General features: G+C 38.3%; 1 protein-coding gene across 1 annotated transcript in view; it reads right to left on the reverse strand.

Annotated features, from left to right (window-relative positions):
* Positions 1-661: 661 nt before the first annotated feature.
* Positions 662-17,418, reverse strand: part of SNX6 (sorting nexin 6) — a gene marked incomplete at its 5' end in the record, with an annotated part of 23,064 nt that continues 6,307 nt past the window's right edge. The window contains 7 exons of the mRNA XM_008937827.1: positions 662-1,412; positions 7,661-7,746; positions 8,799-8,958; positions 9,882-9,968; positions 12,496-12,535; positions 13,803-13,878; positions 16,295-16,400. Of these exons, the coding sequence (XP_008936075.1) occupies positions 1,359-1,412; positions 7,661-7,746; positions 8,799-8,958; positions 9,882-9,968; positions 12,496-12,535; positions 13,803-13,878; positions 16,295-16,400 (609 nt within the window). The remainder of the gene's footprint in view (positions 1,413-7,660; positions 7,747-8,798; positions 8,959-9,881; positions 9,969-12,495; positions 12,536-13,802; positions 13,879-16,294; positions 16,401-17,418) is intronic.

Genomic DNA, 17,418 nt, shown 5'->3' on the forward strand with positions numbered 1-17,418 from the left:
AGCGAGCCTGCTGCCGTCACAGAGGTGTTGGTTTATATCGACCTGCATCCCCGTCCGCCCAAAATTCTGCTGCTCCACTGAAGGTGTACAAACCGGTACAAAGCAGCAGTCCCGCTGTGAATTTTACTTTCATCAAGTAAAACCTAACTTTACGACATCCTGGAATTACACAACAGAACAGCACCTCTCGGAAAAGTGTCATGGTTCAAGAAAGAGACAAAGCAATACAACCAACCGAACTGGATTCAGAGCTCTAGGTTTTAAGTCCCGTTAGCAGAATGAGATCCTTTTCAGGCGTTACCTTTCCTGGGGACACCTTCGATGACTTCCTGAAGCAAAGCTTCTTGTTTGCATCAAAGTGGGACAGTACTACCTTGCATTGCTCTTATATGCACTTTCTGAACTCTCTTCTCCTACTCTATTTCCCCTTTCTAGGAAGAAACCCAAGATGCTCTCTGAAAAACATTTCTGCCAATGAAACTGCAGAGTCAGCCACCGAGCTGAAAACACTCTAAGTACACTGGATAGGAAAGTCACAGACAAACACACAGGAAAACAGATAAACCTGAGAATGCAAGTGAAAAATTACTGGGTTGAGTATTTAGCGTCAGACCAATCCAATACTTACTCAATGGTTTTGCAGGATGAATAGAAAAAAGCTAATTAATCTGATTTACTAGAAAATATTAAGCTTACAGAGATACAATGTCTGCATAATTTTAGAAAAATCATTGATTTCATGGTTTATTTTACAATAATTGGATTAGTCTACAAGTTAAGGCAAACATACTAATGCATTTGCTTTTTGTTTGAAATCATAGTTATAAAGGTTACACAAAGTTCTCAAAAATTTCTAAGAAATGTTCACAATTGAAAAAAAAGATTAAGTTTCTTGATATCAGTACATGGAAAAAACCTAAGACAGTGTATACAATGCCATTATAGTAACAATATTCAAATATCTAATGGTAATATTTAGGCCATTTGAACAATGTGCTTCAAATGGTGAACTTCAGAAATTACTTACAAAGGTAAATAAGATTGGTAGCAGTATCATAGTATTTGTAACATGAACATAATTATATTGGCTATTTTCACAAAAACAGCATTTGGTTTCTGAACAATGAAAGCATATAATGATTAAATAAACATGAATATGTATGTGTAACAAGTATGCTGTTGCTTCATATAGTCTGGAGCTACTTTCAGGTGTTTGTTTTAATTCTTTTGAGAGAAGGAGCTTGCTCGTGTGCACTTTGTCAAATGTTTTCTCCAGGGAACTGTAAATGCCTATTTAAAGTCATGAAAACAAAATCCAGAGGAGGGCAGCCCTTGTTAGTGGGAGGATGGAGCATAGCTTATGTGTCACCATTTAGCACTGCCAGGCAGCTCTGCAGCAGCTGTAAATTACCCTGCAAAAATAAAGAAAAATATGACCACATTTCCCTACTTTCTTTTGTATTTGTGGCAAAAAGATGTTTTCTAAATAGCAGTAACACCACCAAAGGAGAACAGCCAGGTATTACGCTTATGTAGAAGTATTCACATAACTTTTAGGTTTTTTGAATGCTAGAGCATTGTATCATGGAACTAAACGGAACCAACCTGAGATTCAAAAATAAGCATTTAGTACCTTTCCTGGGTTTCTTCACAGTTCTCTTACCATCGATAAGGTCTGGCCACAAAAACTATTCACGCTAGAGCACTGTCTTAGCAAGAAAGTTCATAGTTAAAGCTTTCATTTTTTGTATAGTATTTCCATTATTCAGTCACTGGACTATTACTCCTGAAGCAGGACGACTCATATTACATGAAATACTGAACTCCAGCACTCAGTATCTCCTCACTAGAGCACCCACCTGAGCTTGTAGCTCTGTTCTAGGACAGGCCTTGTTTGACAGACAACAGGCTGATTTACAGGCCCAGCCAGGTGACTCAGCCATCAAAGCTGAGTTTAGAGCAGGAGCTACAGAAGTAATAATCAGAACATTAACTAAGCTGTATATTTGAGGCCAAGTTCTGCCTGTCTTTTCAACACCTGTAGGCCAGTTTTACATCTTACATAAAACATTTTGGCTCTACCATAAAAACATACATGTTAACTTTCAGATTTCTGAATGAATTTCACAGAACTAACACTTTAAAAGATACCCTTGTGAATTAAGCAGATGTGGTCTACGAGTAAACTAGGATTTACTTTCCAAAAAAAAACAACCTCAACCTGTTTTGTGTGTTTAGATCACTTTATTGGCTAATTCACTATTAAATAGCTGCACTATATTTGTTCCCAAATCGGAAATCTCTGTGTAAGAAGCAACGTCAAATTCTTCATGGTGTTAGGAGTAATTCCCCTCAGGTTCAGATAAAATGCAAGAACAAAACAGTTATCAATGTGGGAGAAACTGCTTCCTCCTAAAAATTTTTATATCAAAAAAAACTTGTAAGAAAACTTCAGACAAACAAAAGCATGTAATCAGACAGTACCAGTAGCTGTGATCTGCATGTCCTGATAAAAAGTCCACACAAGCGCTCAAGAATTTGTAATTCTCACTTGTTCATTTGAAAGCTTTTCAAGTGGCCTGTGGTAGACAGGCAGAAGGACGCTTGTTCGTCAGCCCCAAAAGGTAAGAAATCTTAATTCTGTCTCCCTTTAAGGTTCTTATAATCCAGATTAAGCAATTAGCTAAATTGAAGGCTTCAAAGTAGGAGATTCCCTGTTGTGTCTACTGAATCCTTCTCAGTCTTCTCCAGAAGACAGTGATTTCAGTTACAGCTTCAACAGCTTTTTGCCCTTTTATGCCTATATTGTCAGATAGTTCCAAGCTATTTAACAGGCTTGTAGTTCTGTGATAAGTACAAGTTCAATATACATGAGATGCACGTGGACTTGGTGGCCTGTCTTTGCAGTGTATGAGATTCATAAATCTATGGTCCCTGTTACTGAACAGCTGATTATCATCTGTAATGAAGTAAGGAAAAGGAATACTCCAGTCTGAAGTCTTCAAACCAAACACTTTGGTCTGAAGTATAACTGTGAACTGGATACACATTACCTATAACAGAACTGTGACAGTCATCTTTTGGCCATCTCCTTACAGCCCATCAGCAGCATGAAGTCTACTTGCAATTCACAGGCCACTGTGTAGCATGCCAAAAGAAAAGACAGCACCAGGATGCCCTTTACATATCAGTCATTTCCAGACTCAGCCAGCCAGTCTACTGAAACTTTCCAAATGGGCAAATCACTCATTTTCATTAGATCAATTTTACAACATTGACGAGAACAACCTTATTCAAATTACAATAAATCAAGGACAATAGAGGCTGTGAGACATTCTTTCTGGCTGCAACATCTGACATATCAGCATAGCTCAAGGAAGTCTTATAAATTCAGATTCAGAAAACTGTTTCTTGCCAAGTCAGACTCCTAAGCTCCAGATACTGCAGTTACTGGCAGAACCACGACAACAGAAACATCCTCTTCAGGAAAAAATAATTACTGACAAAGCATTTAACCAAATCCCTTAGCACTGGGTTTTGCTTACTCCCTTCTTCTGGCAGTTCCAAACAGACATCTGTTGCTAGTAATGCAAAAAATTCTTTTTCCACAAAAACTCAGAGGCAAGAGCATATATTTGTTAGTACTTGTGGAAAGAGATGTTTCCATTTTTTAATTTTTTATTTTTAATTTTTTTTTTTAATTTTTAAGGAAGTGGCTATCCAGTTACAATCTTTCTGTCAAAAGACTCTAAAAGTATAGCCAAGGCTGTAAATGCTTTAAGCATATGATTACAACCTTAGCAGTTTCACAAGCTATTAAACTTTGTTTCTTGAATGTGAAGTCCATCACAGGAACACCTCAAAATAAAACTGTTTAAAACTCTGAATAGGTTTAAATATAACTTTTGCACTAAATACTCAAAAGACTTAATCAGGCTTTACATTAGCTACAGCTGCATGAAGTCATGAAGAGACAGAGGCAGCAAAACAGAAGCTAGACACTGCCTAGGAGGATAGTCAGACAGAATGGCCATAGAAAAATAAATGTCAATCTGTTCAGTATAGGTCAGAGACCAAGCAGAATCTAAAGCTGCAATTTGGCAGCTATTTTAAGTAAATCTAGGCTAGATGCTGCTGCTAGGAAGGCAGCTCTATCTAAACTCCAGCCAAAACCCTTGTTTTCACACAAGTGATGCTGTGAAAACAAGACTGGCGGTAAAGCTTAGAAAATCCAAGATTACATTTGAGCTCCATCTGACTACGCAGCTGCACACATAATAGTGCCAGCACAAGGGAAAGGAACAGAGTCATGCACAGTCATCCTTCCTGGCAGCAGCCTGCACTTGCATCAACTTAAAGCAATCTCAACACAGTCTGATTTTCAGCTTTTTCACAAGTCTGGAGCTGCAATCAGGAAAGGATAAGAAGGTATCAGCAGATTAAAGCAAGAACTTTATAAGGAAGTAGTATAAACATAACTGGGCAGAGAAGGTGCATGTACTATTTCTATACATAGTGTCCTTGATTTACTATAAGCTTCATTTCCCTGTCACCCTCCAGTCTCCTAATGTTTAGGAAATGTGAGCTGTGTCTCAGAACCTTCCCGTGACACTTTGGTGATTCTGAGTTCAGTGCAGTGATCTCTGTGATTTGATATTTGGGATTTTTTCCTGCACAGAGCAAGTACCTTTTAACAGTAAGTCACGCAACAGCCTTCACTGTGGAGAATTCCTCCCACAGACAGCCTCTCAGGTGAGTTCCAGAACCCATTACTTTAACAGATTTCAGCCAGTGCTTTCTGTGCCAGGCAAAGCCAAGTCCAGAAAACACATGGCTGGCCCAATTAACAGAAGATGCATCTGCACAGCATCTGCTCTGGAGGTTCCAAAAAAAAACCAAACACCACACAGAGACAAAAGAAGACCTTTAAAAGCCTGCAACAATGTTATCTGTTGTCCCCAACCTTCCCTTCCCCTCCACCCCTTTTTTTTTTTTTCTGAAAAGGGCCTTTAGACTTGCATAACAGGCCACCTTGCAAAGTTTGGGAGTGTTGCACTCCACATGCCATTGACAAGCCGAGCAATTTCCAGCCTGGGGCTGCTAAAACTTCACCTGTCTCCAGTAGCTGCAGAAGCACGAAGACAAGGACTGCCACAGCATCAGGCAAAGTAGTTGGTCCACAATCTTAAAGCAGGGGGATTTTGATCAGACTTCATTAATTTATTGCCTACATGAAAAAGGAGCTTTTTGCTTCTACCAGCCCTCTTGGCTCTACTGCCAATTAGTGTCCAGAAACATCAGCTTAGCCCAGCAAACACCAGGCCTACTTAGCCTCCCTGAAATGGGATCACTGTTCAAGATTTCCACCACAACAAGTACAAAAATGTCATCTCTGGTACCAGGAGAGACCTTCATGTGCCCTTAACATTGCTGTTCACACATTAGGGCACAACGCTATCTCAAAAAACCCCAAGCCTTTCCATTATCTTCTTTCTCCCTTTTATGGAACTACCTCAGAAAGTCTCCACCAAACCATTTTACCCTTCAGTACTCTGTACAGACTAATAAAAACAAAACCCATCCATAAGACTATCCTCAAATACGCTGGTTATAGTATCAGTAAGGAAATTTCCCATTATATAAAATTGAAAAATATAACCTATTGCAGTTGTAAATTCTGTAATAATCCAAATCAGAATCTGAAGAAATAAAAGCACAGCAAGCAAACTGATCCATCTGTAGTAGCTTGTTTTGAATAAATATGAAACACAGGCTTTGAAAAAAAGAGCTTCCAAACCTAGTGAGAAACAAATATCCTTTCATGTCACAAATAACAATATTTGTTAACATTTTAAGAACCGTCACCCTTAGTCAAAATTACCTTTTATACTGTAAAGCTTTAAATATTCAAAACCATCTAGTGACTCTCAGAATGCTCTATGATAAAGTGGTGAAAAGAGACAGAAAAAAAAAAAGTACACCTCCAAAAACAGGACTATAGTTCAAAGCTTCTACTACAGCCTTATATACTCCTTGTTAGTAAGTTTACTAAGACAAGGTAAGTCACAAACAGAATTACATCTTAAACACAAGCTGTTGTGACAAATGAAGAATGCCTAAAAAATATTCAAGCTCTTCCATGTAAACTGAGAACACAAAGAAGCACATACAAATTAAGTTGAAAGTTACAGAAATTAAGCCCCCTGCCTTCTGCAGTTACTAGCTGTCAAAATTCAGAATAGTATCACTGCAAGATTCTGACTTGCACAGAAAATTAATACAAAGAAGACAGAGATACTTTTTTTACACATTCCACTACATGGCATGTGGGGACTTAAGTCTCTTGGGACTGACCCTTGCTGAAGTGTCAACGAAGCAGGACAGAAGCACTGTGGATTCATTCCCTTATTAAAGCAGGGTATGGCAGACCAATAAAAACTGTTGCAAGTATGACTATTAGGACTATTAATCTCACTAAAACCTGTAACCTGTACATTCATGACCAAACTCAGGGATTTCTGGGAGACTCATGGCTGGATATAGACAGCTGTAAAACACAGAAGTAGAACAGCTAAAGAGTGCCAAGTATTGAAGCATGAGAAGTTTTAAGACTTTAGGGGAAACACAGCTGAATTTCTGATATAGCACATTAAAGTAAGCACAGTTCCTCTGAAAAAGGAGTCGAGTATTCTACACCTTACTGATTACTTTACCATCTCAATACTCCATCAAGCTGAACTTTGACCTACAAAGATAAAAAAAGTCCCCCAAATAACCCTTTTTACAGTGTGTTAGTTTTACAAACAGTAGGTTTGGCAAAATGAGGAGTAACACTGTCAACACTACTGAAAAGAGTGTAAAGCAGCAATCAGTTAACTCAGTAACACTACACACTTCTTAACTAGTCTTTTCAACAGACCTATTCCAACTTATTCAAAGCCTGGTAGTCAAAACACTTTCAGATTTGTGATGAGAATGAGAAATGCTGAAGAGTTGGCTTTTCAAAGAAAGCTGCCTCTTTCTATAGGCCTGTTGAAGTAAGACTGTTGTACTTACCTATGAAATCAGAGCAGCTAACCCCATTTAACCAAAACCATTAGTTTCATATGGATTAAAAGAATCAAATAATGGTGAAATTTAAGGATAGTACAGGCCTCTTTTGTTAGTACTTCATAGTCTAAAGGAAAAGTTTCAAAAAGCGTCCTCAGGGTAACACTGATCCAACTTCAGACAGGCCTGTGTGATCTCAACGCTTAGTAGTTACCCTGTCCTACACATCAGGTCTCCAGCATCTGGATAACAGGAGAGAGCACTTCCTCTCACTAAAATGGTGAGATGAGGTTTTAAAATAGTATTCAAACTCTGCAGCTATAAAACATCAAACAGCTAGAGCAACATAAAAATGAAGCCAAAACTGTCTTCAAGGAAATGAGTTTTCCCAAGGCACCCAAAGCACCCCCATCCCTCAGAGACATTTCACCTACACTTTCACCCCCTCCCCATTACCCAAGAAAGTTAATCTTTCTGGATGCTGCTCACCTTCAACTTCCCCTTCCTAAGTGTGAAGTGCATATCACATGACAAATGTAGCCATTTTGATTATTTTAGCACATAATATTTACAATCAGTTGAAATACAAGCCAGAAAGGATCATGATTACCTTAGCATGCTTTAATTCCAGTTCTGCTAGTTCCACCAGATTTTTTCTGAATGCTGCAACTCTTCTTGTCTTAAAGTCTATCAGTTCTACAGAAAATAAAAATGGATCATTAACAGGATTATTGTTAGTGCCCTCAATTGTTAACAGGCTTTCCATCAGGATGGAAGATGTAAAGGCTAAGAGAAGGCAACAGGAGAAAACTCAGGTTTAATCTCAGAACATTCCAGACTCAAAGACACCGTTATGCTGTTGGATGAAAGCAAAACATCACTGGGCTTCCTTTAACTCCAGTTCTTGGAGTACCTTTAGCTAATCTTTTGTGGATACAAAGCTCTCTTGAAAAAAGACTGCAATATGGATGCTTTTAAACACTTAATTCTCGTATTCCACATGCACTGCTCTTTCAAGGCTGACATGTGAAAGTCATTAGGGAAAATACAAAGCTAAAACTAGGATGAAGAACAGAGGAAGCAAATACACTTTATGCATTTATCCTTTGTGGCCAACAGCATCAGCCACTCTCCACTGCCACATTTATAGAAATCATTAGCCAGATTAAGAGGGTCAAACAGCTCTTAAATGATAAAAACAGAAGAACATAGCATCTAAACCTTGAACAAATCTGCCCCAAATAATGGATCAGACAGCTACTAACACCAATCTTAGCCTAAAAACCAGAGAGTTTCCAGGAAAAAGGCACCATGTAAATTAGGTTCCTTTTCTCTAGAACTACCATAACTCAGCAACTTCAGTGAAATCTTATTTCATGATCTGTTTTCTAATGTAGCATCATCTCTGCAACAGACTGCTGCCTTCACAGAACACCACAAAATCAAGACAGGAATTTCAACAATACTTTAAAAGATTAGGTTTGCCTTTACTGCTAGCAATTATCATTTTGTAGCCCAAGTATTAAAAAAAGTGGTTAAGGAGTAAATCGCACCTAGAGTTTGCTCTGCCTCATGGAGTCATAAGGAGCCAAAGGAAAAATACCATGTGAACTTCCTAAAAATAAGTAAATATTAACTAAAAGATAATAGATCTGCTTCAGAAACAGAAAAAAAAATATTCTCATCAATAATATCCTAAAATCTTAATTTTGAAGTCATAAAAGAGGAATCAAAGACCCCTCAAATACCTTGTTTTGCTGATTCAGAAATCTTCTCAAATTTCTGACAGCATATTTGCTGAGTGGTTTCAGCTTGCAGCACATCTTTATTTTTTGCTCTTGCTTTATCCAATGCCTTATTAGCATTTTCATAATCCACTAGTGACCTAGATCTTCTATATAGGAGATCCTATTAAAAAAAAAAAACCGACACATGTAAAAGATACATAGAGTTTACAAGAATCCATGCAAGGATTTTAGTATACACCAAGCAATACATAATAAATATATAAAGCAGATTAATTTTCATTTTTCTAATTGTATTTCAGTTCTTAATAAGTTACTTGCACTCCCTTTACTTTATCCTGCAAGTGACAGGAATGTCCATACTGGATCAGACATGCAATTTAAAACTGTGTGGTCTGCGTCTTGTCTGGCAGGGGCTAGCAACAGATGGCTCAGACAATACTCCAAAAAGCCTAAGAAGGGGCAATCAAGAAAAATTTCACAGCTTCTTAGATTAGAAACACTAAATTTAGACTATGTATTTGAAATATGCACAGAAACCAAAGAAACAGTAGTAGCACTTTTTGTGCAACAGCTATTGTTGTGATCTTCTAATTACAGACGTTTTCTGTCAAATGCTTCCTCATTCTGTCATGTTACTGAATCATCTGACATAAAACAAAACTAAGAATGCAATCTGTAGGTATAGAATACCAAATTTGACCCATGTGGTTTTGTACCAGCCCTGGCAGATCATCTGGAGTATTCAACTTGAACATTACAAAAAAGTAGAATTGCTTGCAGTCTCCAAGCAGCAAACACACAAACAAATAACCAACAGGTCTTCCACTGGTTTTAATTATACTGCACGATTTGGCCTTGGTAAGTGGATCACACAGCTCCAAACAGTCAGTCCCACAGTCAGCAACTACTTGGTTACTTACTCCTTATGTCCAAGAGAGATCCAGGTTTTACAGTTGAGGGAGAAACTGCCAGCTAGAGGTGGCAGCATTTTAACCTATCTACCACGTATTTCTCAAGATGATCCCTTCTCTCTCTTTTTCTTAAGAAACACTTTTGCACCGAACAAAAACCCCATGAATTTACCTTAGCAGCTTGAGATTCCCTTAGGTAATATTTCAGAAGATCAGAAAGTTTCAGATCTTCATCAGCAGATACCCGGGCCTCTATTTTCTGGAAAGACAACAAGTAAAAGCATCAATTTAAAAACATCCAGACAGTGTATTCACTTGTATGATGTAAATACAATATAAAATATACAACAGTACATGACAGATTGTCTTTTTCAGAAACTAAGATCATGCATTTATGACAGAATACTTAAAGATGCATCATGAGAAGCAGTATTAGGATTCTGTATTAAAATGTAAGCAGCAACCTACAGTGTCAGCAGTCATTGACAACTAGCTTTCTATTATAAACAGTTTTCTTCCCAATTTTAATTATATGTATCATATACTAGACAAACAGCAGAGAAACAAAATTTATCTTGTATAAAGAGTTACACATGAAGTTTTGTGTTGTTTTTGAGATCAAAGGAAAACAAATTTTTAAGGCACCTTTGCAGACTAGTTGTGTAACCCCATGTATTAAATGGTTCAAAAGACCAATAAACTTGAGTGCTTGTATTTGAAAAAGACATCTGTCAATTTAGAAACCGAGTCTGCAAGTGTACTTTTTATATCTTGAATTAAAAAAAAAAATAAATAAATGTAAAAAGCAACATTTTAAGTCAAAGTAAGGAATTCCACTAACATAATTTTCTCTCAAGTGTTTATTTATGCAGATACAACTGCCTGTGTTTAGGAAATGTACACATTTTTCATTCAGAAGTCTTCCTGATAGACAGCATGCTTGCAATGCATGCATTTGGCTCTACCAAGCCAAACAAATTAGGCAAAAGAGACAAGAGATTTGAAAATCTGGTTAGGAGTATCAGCAACAGTATTTCTGAGTCAAGTATTTGCAGAAACAGATCTTGGCTCCAGGAAGAAGCAGCATGACCACATTTTTTGGATTAAGGATTGCATTTCTTCATTTCTTCTTTCTGTTACACGTTCTGTGACAGCCAGTAACAAGTATAGAAGGCCTTCAGCATTTTAGAGGAACTGCAGCTTTAATAGCGTTTTACATAGAAGAAGACTGCCTAGAAATGTTTAGTAGACTTAAGACTCCTAAGGACCAATCATTTTACAAAACAGAGGACATAAATCTTCTGCTTTTTCATAGAATCATAGAATGGTTTGGGTTGAAAAGGATCTTAAGATCATCCAGTTCCAACCCCACTACCGTAGGCAGCAACACCCCACTAGACCAGGTTGTGCATTGCCAAATTCAACCTTGCCTTAAACACACCCAGTGATGGAGCATCTCCAACTTCCCTGGCCAACCTGTCCCAGTGTCTCACTACCCTCACAGTGAAGAAATTCTTCCTTACAGCTAATCTAAATCTACCCTCTTCCAGTTTGAACCCATTACCCCATACCCTATCAACTACATGACCTTGTAAAAAGTCCCTCCCCAGCTTTCTCGTAGGCCCCTTTCAGTTACTGAAAGCTGCAATAAGGTCTCCCCATAATCTTCTCTTCTCCAGGCTGAAGAACTCCAACTCTCTGAGCCTGTCCTCATGGGAGAGGTGTTTCAGCCCTCTGATCACCTTCGTGACTCTCCTTTGCACCTGCTCCAACAGGTCCATGCCCTTCTTGTGTTTAGGGGCTCCAGAGGTGGGGTCTCACCACAGCAGAAAGAGGGGGAGAATCATCTCCCTCAACCTGCTGGCCACACGTTTTCTTGGTGCAGCCCAGGATACAGTTTGCTTTCTAGACCGTAAGTGCACCTTGAACCTCACATTCAGCTTTTTGTCAACCACCACCCACAAGCCCCTCTGCTTGGGCTGGCTCTCAACCCACTCACTACCCCACCTGTATTGATACTTGAGGCTGCCCCAACCCAGATGCAGGACCTTGCACCTGGCCTTACTGAACTTGAATGAGGCTGGCATAGGTCCACCTCCCAAGCCTATCCAGGCCCCTCTGAATGGCTTCCCTTCCCTCCAGTGTGTCGGCCACAATCTTGCCGAGGGCGCGCTCGACCTCTGTCTGTGTCACTGACAAAGACGCTGGACAGCCACTGGTCCCAGTACCGACCTCTGCAGAACACCACTCGTCACTGCTCTCTGCTCAGACATCAAGATGTTGACTGCAACAGTTTAAGTATGACCATCCACCCAAATCCTTATCCACCGAGTGGCCCACCTGTCAAATCCCTGTCTCTCCAGTTTAGAAACAAGGATTTTCTACAAGACAGTGTCAAATGCTTTGCACCAGTCCAGGCTGATGATGTCAATTGCTCTTCCCTTATCCACCAATGCTGTAACCCCACTGTAGAAGGCTACCAAATTTTGTCAGGCCCAATTTGCCTCAGTGGAGATTTGCTGCCTTCTTCATATCCCAGGTAACCAGGTCTCTTTCCAGAGAGGGCAACATTTTCCCTAGACATCCCTGGCCAGAATTAATTTTATCAGAGCTTTGGCCAGGTTTCCTTTTTGTGTTTGAGTTTGTCCATTCCCTACCACTTATTGCTTAAATGCTTCACATAGAAGCATCCATAAAACATCCATGTAATAATAATGATACAAGATGCCTTGCCACTTCCAGGATGTACACAAATAATAAATCTAAAAAGGTTTCATAGTACATACCCTTGTTTTGTCAAATAACTCTGATACCTTCAGGAAAAACCTGCACAAAGGAAACAGCTTATATTACAAAATTAATTTGAACGGACTAATGACTTTCTAGAACTCAAAATATAATCTGTGTCTGGCAATAAAGACTGTGAAGGCAATGCTTAGAATTGTAATTCACAGAACTCAGAGAACACAATAGGTTCAAACTGGAGCACTTCAAACATCTGGGAATTGTACAACTTAAGAAAAGGAAAGGGACAAACAAAGCATAATGGATGCAAGTTTTTTACTAAAGAATAATTGCACATCTCCTCAGGGAATTTTTATACTTCTATAAATTAATCTCTAAACACCACCACCCCATTTAACAATCCTACTTTACTATCAAGCATCCTTCAATCAAATTATAATGTACCTTTCTTCACACAACAAACACTGCAAGCAGCATGCCCTACTGGGAATTCAGGGAGCCTGAGCAACAGTTTGGCACAGCTTCACCACAGGAGAGGGTATAAGGGTATGGTGTAACAGCAGACTCAATTAGTCATTTCTGACAGACACTAACATACTACTAATGAAATCTCAATACTATAATCAAAGTAATCAATACGTAAGTTATCGCCACATTTCAAAGTGTATCACTAACTCAAGTAAATTAATAAAAATAAGTTAACTGTCATACTCGTCTCCCACTTGTCATCACGCTAGTTCAAATAAGTGTATATGTTAACAAGTATCAACATTATTAAGCCAGTTAACTTAGTTTTATTTTCAGATACACCAAACTCCATGTTCAAGCAAATCATTGAAAGATTAAAGGACGAACATTTGTACACAGAGACACTCTTCTGTTTTGAGAGCTTTAGGGATCTCTGTAGATTCCTTTCTTTTCCTAAAGGCAGTAAAATTGCCAGATCAGCAAAACTGTTTTTCAAGATGTTGGTACAGGTAACACCCACAGCAATCAGTACAGACTGAGAACTGTTCTTGCTGCATGTGTCAAAGCACTTAAAATGCTTTAAAAAAAAAATCTGGTGAAGGAGATGAGGTCTTTTTTTATTCTGTGAGGACTATCCCATCTCTTCTGTTTAATTTTCTACAAACTGCAGAAAATAGTGGGTTTTTTTCCAGACAAATATTGAAGCAAAAATATTAAAGCAGCCTATTACTGAGATGAAATACTAGAGAAGAAAATATCTTAATGCGATAACTAGAATGAACCCTGGGTTTCCCACAACAAGAGAGCTCCCGACCTCAGCAGGTCACCGTTAAGGCTGCTACTTGGCAAACTCCCCCCTCGGTTTCTAACAATATCTTACTTGCATATTTCTGTGGAGTCCTGCGTTCCTAAGGCGTATAATGAAGAACCAATTCTATTATAGTCATCTGCCACACCTAGAAAAAGAAACAAGCACTTCTTTTACTATTTCATTCCTATTCTTCCTGAAAATTTTGAAGTTCCTCTTTCTTCAATAGTAGGTTTTTTCCTACAAGGAACACACTTTAACACAAAAGCAGAAATGAAATTTCCATCATGTCACTTATTAAGAAGGATACCTCCACATAAACATAGCACTCTTGCCAAATCACAAAGTCTGTAATTTACCTGGGAATGTTTAATACAATTGGCAACTGCTGGGTAAATCTATCATGCAACTTTTTCAGGTTTTGTTTTGGTGGAAGATGTACAAACTCAATAGCTGAAGTCTGAATTTAAATCTGAATCTAAAGTCAAAAGCTACTTGGGGGGAAGAAAAAAATCACAGTCTAACAACAACAAAGAGTAAGTCTGTGCTTGAGAGCAGTAAACCAAATACAAACTCCAACCACAGTGCTAAATGCACAACACCTTTTCTAGAGCACACCTGATTTTCAGGAAACCCTGAGCTCACCAACAAGTGGTCACGGGCTGAAGTAGCACTAGTGCTGAAGCACTGTAAACAATGCAATTAGAAGCAGGCTTTGTAAAGAAGGCTGCAGAATTTGACAAGTGGGGTACTGCTATATATTAATCACCAATTATTTGCCCAGATGGCTTTTTTTAAAGGGCTTTCAGTATAAACTCACTGGATGATGGAAACACTAACAGATCCAAACAATGAACAGGAAAATCTATTTGCTTGTTATTAAGTTTATATGCCTTTAAGCAGAATTTTTTTTCTCTTAACTAACAGAACCTTGTTTAAACGGACCGAGTGGGTCGCCTTCCACTCAACTCATTGCCCCATACATCCCAAGGGAATCAGAGCAGCTGGTTACTGTGAAGAAGGGTATTAGGAAGCCATTAACCTCCCCTTATAATCCTCCTATTTAAACATAAAAATAGATATTCTACTGCAAATAGGAAGTGAGTATCTTTGCAAGTACTGCAGTTGCCCATCAATCGTAAGTTATCCATAAACTACAGATGGTCCATTTCCAAAACAGGTGCCCCAGGTCAATGCTCTGCTCCTCTGCCAGAATTTCAGAAGGTGCCATTTGTCGTGCTTTGCAGTTTGATAAAAGTTGTCAATAAACATCGTAGGTGACTTGAGTCTGAAAACCAGTGAAGCTGTCACAACTTCAACCAATCTTTTCCCATCAGATCCTATACAACCTCATTTCTAACAACTTTCCTGGTTCTACAACCAACACAAAAGGCTCTCTCACTAGCTACAATTTGACACCTAACCACCATGAATGACATTTGGTTTTCATTTTAAGAAAGCAAACCAACCACCAGAAACCACTTCTGGTGGGAACAGAATGAAGACAGGGCGTCCCTTAGTACTTCATTAAGCAGTAACTCTCCTCATCTCCTACCATAGATATTAAAGCTACAAAAGACTCAAGTCTTTATACAGTGGCCAAGAGAAGCAACTGAAGAGCTCAGTAAATTCTTGGTTTGATGTCTAACCCAATATCCACTTTAGAATCTTTACCAATGGAGAGTCATAAAAGGTTTGTGGCCTGGCTGAGTGAACTATATTACTGTAGATAGCAAAGACAGAATCTGTGAACCAGACAAATATCAAGAAAGTTGACAGAATTTAGAAGTCCAGTTTTTATTTATTTAGGCACAAAAACTTAAAATCAAGGGCAGTAAAGGTCAGGTTTTTCCTGAGCTTCTCAAAACACAGTGGTAAGTAATTGGACAAAATAAGATTTTTCCATTTTCTCAAGTAAACACACTGCCCTTTTATCTAGAGGTTCCAGCAATCACTTTAGCTAGCACTCAGCTCAGGAAGACAAACCAATAGCTAAGTGCAAAATCTCACCCCAAAAGGAAAAGGGGTCCTGCAAACCAACCTACAGAAAGTACACATTCCAGTCTCCATTCCAAAAGGCTGAAAAATGGAAGCCTGACTTCCTGGTCTAGAACTAATGGCTCAGACAGGAGTTTGCTGATCAGCAAGGTCATGCAATGCCTAGTGTGCCAAGAAATTGCACTCTGAATTCAAGCTCATCCAAACAAGAGCAACTTCATTACAAGTAAAATCACATATACTGCTATATTACCCATCTTTATACTTCAAAGACTGAGAATAAGACTTCAAAAAACTATTGTATAAAGTGTGCCTCTCTTCAAAGGGACAGCATAAAGAATCAAGATATCCTCAGTGTCATATCAGGCTGTTCCTACTCCATCTAGTTATTACACCAAAGGCCAAACTTTGAAAGTCAGATTCAACTTCTTTAGATTATTCGAAGACTACTCTTGGAGAAAATAATTCACTTTTTGCATGCAAAAAGAAAACTAAAAATTACTGGTCCTCATGAATCTTCTCCATAGACTAACTAGTAGTATTTTCACCCTGGGAAAAGAACTTACTTTTATGTGATCTTGTCATTTTATCAGATTTGGCAGAGGCGTCTTTGACTCGGTTGTGATACTCCACAAGGAATGTTCTTTCATGTTCAAAGAAGTCATCCACATCCTACAAAGAAACAATTTAAAAACCATGATTTCACTCACTCTGTACAGAGCAACTGCAGAGCAAATTTGCATATATTGCTGTTGCTGTGACATGAAATGCAATCTTTTTATTGCCTAAAACACCATTTATATAAATTGATTTCTTTTTCACTTATTTTATAATGACCTGAGGTTTTATTAAGAGTTTATTAAGAATTAAGAATTTGTAACGCTCATCTTAAAAGTCTAGATAACTAAACATAAAGCAAAGGAAATAATTCCAGTACTAACTACCACTCCAGTAACAGAAAAATAGAATTAAAGTGAAGTACTAAATAAAAGGACATCTACACAGAAAAAGGGGAGGGTGGAAGAGACACCCAGTTGTACAGATGTTGCAGTCACAGCAGAGATGGTATGAACCTCTAGCTCATGAACAGATTTCTTCCGGGTTGTGAAATGTAATATAGAAAATATTAACATTTTTCTACAATTAGGAAATTGTAATTTCCTAACTGTAATAGGAATTAGAAGGATAATTGTAATAGGAATACAATTTAGGACATTTGCTGTATTTTTTTTAACCTCTAAAATAGCACAGATTCTAAACACCACGAATAGCCTACAACATAGGCTTTGAACAACATGTTTATAAAAACTGCTGGCTATTTGGACTTTAAAGGAGGTCAAAATCATCTTCCGCAGAATTTACGCTTGCTATAAAACCAATCTTTCAACTTTTGGAAAAGTCAAAATGAAATTGAATATTTTTTTCTTTTTCTCAGTGACATCTTTGCCACTATGACCCCATATGGGGATAGGGGGGAATTAAAAAATCACCTCTACTGCTGCTCTTAGCTTTTAAACAGAAGGATGTTACAAGGCTGGTAAAGTTCACACTGTTGGTGACTTCCGAGCTGCAGCAGTTGCTAAAGCTAGTGCACCTTCCCACTACATAAAATGACAGGCCAGAACAAAAAACAGATTATCAATTATCTATGGATTTTAGAAATGCTTAATTTGATAAAACCGGGGAAAGA

Source organism: Merops nubicus, unplaced genomic scaffold (genome assembly GCF_000691845.1).
Source record: "Merops nubicus isolate BGI_N331 unplaced genomic scaffold, ASM69184v1 scaffold10023, whole genome shotgun sequence".
Classification (NCBI taxonomy): Eukaryota; Metazoa; Chordata; class Aves; order Coraciiformes; family Meropidae; genus Merops; species Merops nubicus.